The sequence below is a fragment of the Podarcis cretensis genome (genome assembly GCF_951804945.1).
Source record: "Podarcis cretensis genome assembly, chromosome: 8".
In the NCBI taxonomy this organism is placed as follows: Eukaryota; Metazoa; Chordata; class Lepidosauria; order Squamata; family Lacertidae; genus Podarcis; species Podarcis cretensis.
This window is the reverse complement of record NC_137177.1, coordinates 29,381,583-29,387,453: the sequence shown is the minus strand read 5'-3', so window position 1 is coordinate 29,387,453 and position 5,871 is coordinate 29,381,583. Positions and strand designations below refer to the sequence as shown.

The window sequence follows — 5,871 nt, the reverse complement described above, 5'->3', positions numbered from 1 at the left end:
TACTAATATTCTTACAGGATTTGAATAAGAATGCATATTGTAAAAATGCTAATTGGATTTCTTATATTTAATTAATTATTAAAAACTTGCACTGACTTATAAAATGAACCCATTACTTGTTGATATGGATTATGGGATATAGGTTCCAAGATGCAGGCTAATGAACTAAAAGTACTTGCACTGTGTTAGCATAGGATGACTGTTTTGTAGCCTAATCCTAGGTATACTAACATAGAAGCAGTGTTGTGGGTTTTTCAGATTTGAACTGGCAAAATTTCATATCCATATTAGGGTAATTTGCGTGGGAGGACCCTATGGGCTGATCAAATTTAGCATATTTATTTTACTTGTATTTAGTAAACAAAACTTTAAAAAATGAAACTGCCTAGCTTGTCTTATATTGTATTTGCAGTTGGAATCCATTCATTGTTACTAAGGAACTTATGAAATGGAAATATTTTCCACAGGAAAAATAGAAACTTGCCCAGAATTTTTTTTGCTCCTACATCAGAGTTCAGAAGTCCACCCCACTGAGCTTAGTGGGGCTTACTCTCAAATAAGTGGCCATGGCATTGAAGCCCTTGTACTGTTTTGGGGTCAGGAGAAATTTATACTAATCTTTTATTTAATCATAATGATTTAAAATTACTATGCTGATTCTGGCATGGTACCTGACAGTACTGAGGCTCTGAGGCTATATAATGAAAAGGAACAAACATGAAAAAAGCAGTATTCAGAATTTGAGAACATATCTGGACTTACAAGCATGCAACAGGGGTGGTTTATGTTTTGTTTTATTCTAGAATAGCACAGCTTTACCTTCCACTTTCTAGCTTAATGAGTTTCCCCGGTGACCCATAGTGTCTGTCTCGATTATATCAGAATGTAGTATGGTCTGGGTTGTCTCTATACTGGCATGATGCAATCTTGAGTAAGAAACACCCAGACTGCTTCCTTGACTATGGAGGGGGTGAATGAATTATGGCGAGAGCCAGCTGTATGCCATCTACCCTCCTCCCACCCTCTAAACTGTATTTAAGCCAGGCTCCTTTGAGTGCAGCAAGACCAGTACCAGAAATTTCATTGTCGGTTAACTCTGGTTTTGCTTATTATTTATGTATTTAAGCTAGATTGTGTTTTTTGTTTAGTCTGTATTTCAAGGTTTGGAATCTCGTGAGCTGCTTTGGGCACAGCATATTGTGCAAAAGCAGCATATAAGTAAACTCAATCATCAGTTCAGGGAGGGGGCGGTCAGTGGTGTTAAGATTCCTGAGCTGTGAAGCTTTAGTCTTCTGTGTTTGATTGTACACATTGAAATTTGAGAATAACTGCAGGCATGTAGGCAATTGGTGTTTTGCAGTTGTGATTCCTACTTCAGTGATAAGATTCCCACTTAGTACTTGACTAATCTGTTTTGAGCTGCTTGAATTGTTCTTCAGAACAGCTGATTCCCAAATGCAAGGTACAGTGGTGCCCCGCAAGACGAATGCCTCGCAAGACGGAAAACCCGCTAGACGAAAGGGTTTTCCGTTTTGTAGGTGCTTCACAAAACGAATTTCCTATGGGCTTGCTTCGCAAGACGAAAATGTCTTGCGAGTTCCTGCGGGGTTTTTTTCCCTCCCCCCCCCCCTTTTTCTAAGCCGCTTATCAGCTGATCCGCTAAGCCACTTATCAGCTAATCCGCTAAGCCGCTAATAGCGCTAAGCCGCTAATGGGCTTGCTTCGCAAGACGAAAAAACCGCAAGACGAAGAGACTCGCGGAACGGATTCTTTTCGTCTTGCGAGGCACCACTGTAGTATTGAGGTATATGGAGAATTATTGTCATTGCTTCATAGAAAGCTGGTATAGCATAGCAGCTACGAGTCTGAGTTACGGAGCAGGAAGACTCTACCTTGAGTATGTCGTGAATTCATTTGTCACATTAGACAAGACCCACACTGCAGTATGGATATAATACTGCCACCCTTGCTGTGTTGCTATAAGTATGCTAAAGGATAATGCACGTGAAGCAGATTGTAACGCTAAACAGTTCTATACAAATGCCAAGTACCTGAATGTGATATCTTATGTTCTTTTTAATGAAGGATCAATGCAGTATCCAATGGACAAGTGCGTGGGGACAGTTACAGTGAAGGTTGCCTTGGGCAAACAGGTAATCTTAAATAAAAATTATAGCAAGTGTGTGGGTGTATGAGAGAGAGATAGCGCTGCTAGGGGTGGGCCATATCAGGTTTTCAACATCACAATATATCACCAGCTAAATATCACAATATCTCGATATATCAAGCTATATATCTGCAGCAGTGGAGGGCCTTGACGAGGCTCCCTGTGGCGGACCTTAAAATGTAAGGAAGTAGTAGATTTAATAAAAATATTAAATAAGTATATATTTAAGATATTTACAACTAACTTCAACTAAGTGATCTGTTTTGCTGTAAAGCACATCCCAAAATAGATGTGCATTGCAATTGCCATGAGTGCAATTTCCCAACAAATGCATGGCTGTGATTATATATATCTTAATACAGCCTTTCTGGTTAAGCAGGGGTTTGAACACAGATCTCCCTTGCCCCCACTCCACTGCACCAGGCTCTCAGAAGGGCTACTTTAGGGGACAGCAATGAAAAATGGTGTACCAAGTTTGTACATTTTGAAATGTTGCACTTACTCAGCCATGACACATGGAGAGCACGCAGATGTTTCCTAATGCACACAGGCTTTAGGTAGTTCTGAAGGGACTGTTAATTTGTCCTCTTCAGGTCACATATTGCCCATTATTTAAATATTATTATGTTATGAACAATGGAGCAGCTTGTTTTTAAAACAATTGGTGTGGGTTTGTTTTTTCTTTTGCAGGTGCTCGCATCTGGCTGTTCATTGGATTTATGTTGGCATTTGGATCTCTGATTGCATCTATGTGGGTCCTCTTTGGAGGCTATGTTATTCAAGGTAGAGTATCTGTTAAAGGCAACCTTTAAAATTAGCACTTTAGCTTGCGCTTATGTATACATTTTAAATTGCAATCAGGTTAAGTGCAGAGACCTTGATTCTTGCATTATGAACACTACCTATACCCAATAACAGGCTTCCTCAAACTCAGCCCTCGAGTTGTTTGTGGCCTACAACTCCCATGATCCCTAGCTAGCAGGACCAGTGGTCAGGGATGGTGGGAATTGTCATCATAAAATGTCTGGAGGGCCGAGTTTGAGGAAGCCTGCCCTATAAAGGGACGCGGGTGGCGCTGTGGGTAAAACCTCAGCACCTAGGACTTGCCGATCGCATGGTCGGCGGTTCGAATCCCCGCGGCGGGGTGCGCTCCCGTCGTTCGGTCCCAGCGCCTGCCAACCTAGCAGTTCGAAAGCACCTCCGGGTGCAAGTAGATAAATAGGGACCGCTTACCAGCGGGAAGGTAAACGGCGTTCCGTGTGCTGCGCTGGCTCGCCAGATGCAGCTTGTCACGCTGGCCACGTGACCCGGAAGTGTCTGCGGACAGCGCTGGCTCCCGGCCTATAGAGTGAGATGAGCGCACAACCCTAGAGTCTGGCAAGACTGGCCCGTACGGGCAGGGCTACCTTTACCTTCCTTTACCTTGCCCTATAATAATGAAAGTGTCTCTTATGTCACTATCCTACCTAAAAAAAGGGGGGGAGGCGGCTTCTGTGTCATTTCTTTTGGAGGCTGAACTGTTGCTGCCTGTGGCACTGTCTTCCTTTTTCTGAAAGGATTTGTTAATTGTGGGCTACACTTGGAAAGCCTGTGAGTTGCAGCCTGGCATAATGATTGATGCATGATTCAGTCTGATGAGGTTGGGAGATTGCTGAGAATCCTGTGTATGGCACCTTCTTCTGTATTGGAGAAAGGCTGGTATAAATGCAGGAGGGATGGATGGGGAGCCTTTGTCCTTCCAGATGTTGTTTGACTACAACTTCCATCAACTTCAATTAGCGTAGCCAGCAGTCAAGAAAGTAAGCAAGTGGCAGTCCCAACATCATCTGGAGGTTTGTGGGTTCCCCGCTTGTAAATATAAGCTAATGAGGCCGCAATCCTGAACACACTTACCAGAGTACACATATTTCGATCTCAAGAGGACCTTTTCAGTGGTGGCACCCCAGCTATAAAATACCCTTCACCTTGTGCCTAAACTAGTATTATCGGTGCCTGGCGAACAGCTTTATTTTCTCAGCCTTCTAAATTATTAAAATATTTTTTGTGATTATAGACACTTTGGGAGTGTTAAGATCTGTGAAAATTTCCTGTGCTGTGAGTTTACTACTATATTGAGTTGCATCCTCTAGCTGGTTTGATGCTGTATTATAGACTTTATGGTTTAGGACATGGGGACATAGGAAGCTGCCTTATACTGAGACAAACCCATGGATCCAACTAGCTCAATAATATCTACACTGACTGGTCCAGGGTTTCGGAGTCTCTCCCAGCCCTACCTGGAGATGTTGAACCTAGCACCTTCTGCATGCAGAGGCTCTACTATTGAGCTATGACTCTTGATGATCTTATTTGTGTATTTAGTTGTTTTTAAGTAAGAGAATTTTGAGAACCATTGTGACAGAAAAGCTGTATAAAAGTGTTGTAAGTAAGCAAGTATATTCATTTTCCAGATTCTGGTAGCAATGGTAGCATAAGAAGGCATTAGGCAAGCCCTGCAAAACTTAACAAATCAGTGAGCTGGTCATTGTGCTTTTTTGAGGGGTTGGGGGAGGCTACAAATAAACTCATGGACTTCAGATAAAGGACATTCTTTTTTCCCCTTCCCAGACAAAGAAAAGATCTCTGTATACCCTGGGATAGCAGTCTTCTTCCAAAATGCTTTTATATTTTTTGGGTAAGCATATTTCTTCCATTCAATTGATTTGTTATTCTGTGTTTAAATCTCACATGCATGGAAGTTTAGTAGCTTGGAGCACTGTCATTCATACCAAACCAATATGTTTAGGTCACGGAATAATAATAAATAAGTAAATTGCAAATGGGTGAGCAGGACTGGCACAAGCACTGTTGCACCAAAACATCACAGAGCTGCCACAGAGACACATGGAAGTATCTTTTTTTTCTAAAGCAGCCTTACGACCTGAATCCTAATCACACTTCCCTGAGAGTAAGTCTGGTTGATCTTTGTGGGGCTTTGTTGTATGAAAGATGCATAGGGCTGTGCTGTAGAAGACTATTTAAAATATTTTTATGTTCGCTTTCCATAAAATATTTTCAAGATACTGCTTTGCTCTGTTTGATGTGACAATTCCAACATTCTATGCAGTTAATCCTGTCTCTTTTGTTAACAGAGGCCTGGTCTTTAAGTTTGGTCGCACTGAAGATTTGTGGCAATAAGCAACAGAATATGTCCTTCTATTTTAATTGCCCACTCCCTTTTGTAAGCATTTGTGCTCTGGTATCAGTGAGGATGAAAACTGACAGCGCTTGAAAATCATGAAATTCCTTTGTTTTTCATTCTCTTTGAGACTGTTTTCTACTCTTGGCTTATGACATTAAATATGTAGCATGTGAACTAAAATGTAAAACTGAGAAAGAGATAACACTTATGAAGTCCTCTTCCTGACTGTTTTTATAAATGAATATTAAACAATGTAAATGTTTCTTTTACAGATCATTTATATGTGTGTGTGTGGGTGGGTCTTCACAGTATAACTTATTTTTGAAAATGGGATTATGACTGGCTTTGGAAGGTTTTCAAATGAAAGAAGTTAATTTGGTGCATTAAAATGTAATACAAATGTACTAACATCATATTTGTTCTCTAGATTTATTAAGGGTGGCTTTCCAGCTGTGTTTGGGGTTCCTTTGTTGTGCATACAGTTGATCTGTACTGAAGCTGAAGTAATTTAGTGAGTCTTGGG

The 5,871-nt window shown here is 41.1% G+C and overlaps 1 protein-coding gene across 1 annotated transcript in view; it reads left to right on the top strand.

The window, feature by feature from the left end:
* The window catches only part of TMEM50A (transmembrane protein 50A), an 8,896-nt gene extending 3,135 nt beyond the window's left edge, over positions 1–5,761 (top strand). The window contains exons 4-7 of the mRNA XM_079987821.1: positions 2,086–2,153; positions 2,858–2,950; positions 4,775–4,841; positions 5,299–5,761. Coding sequence (XP_079843947.1) covers positions 2,086–2,153; positions 2,858–2,950; positions 4,775–4,841; positions 5,299–5,344 — 274 coding nt within the window. The 3' untranslated portion in view covers positions 5,345–5,761. The remainder of the gene's footprint in view (positions 1–2,085; positions 2,154–2,857; positions 2,951–4,774; positions 4,842–5,298) is intronic.
* The last annotated feature ends 110 nt before the right edge of the window (positions 5,762–5,871 follow it).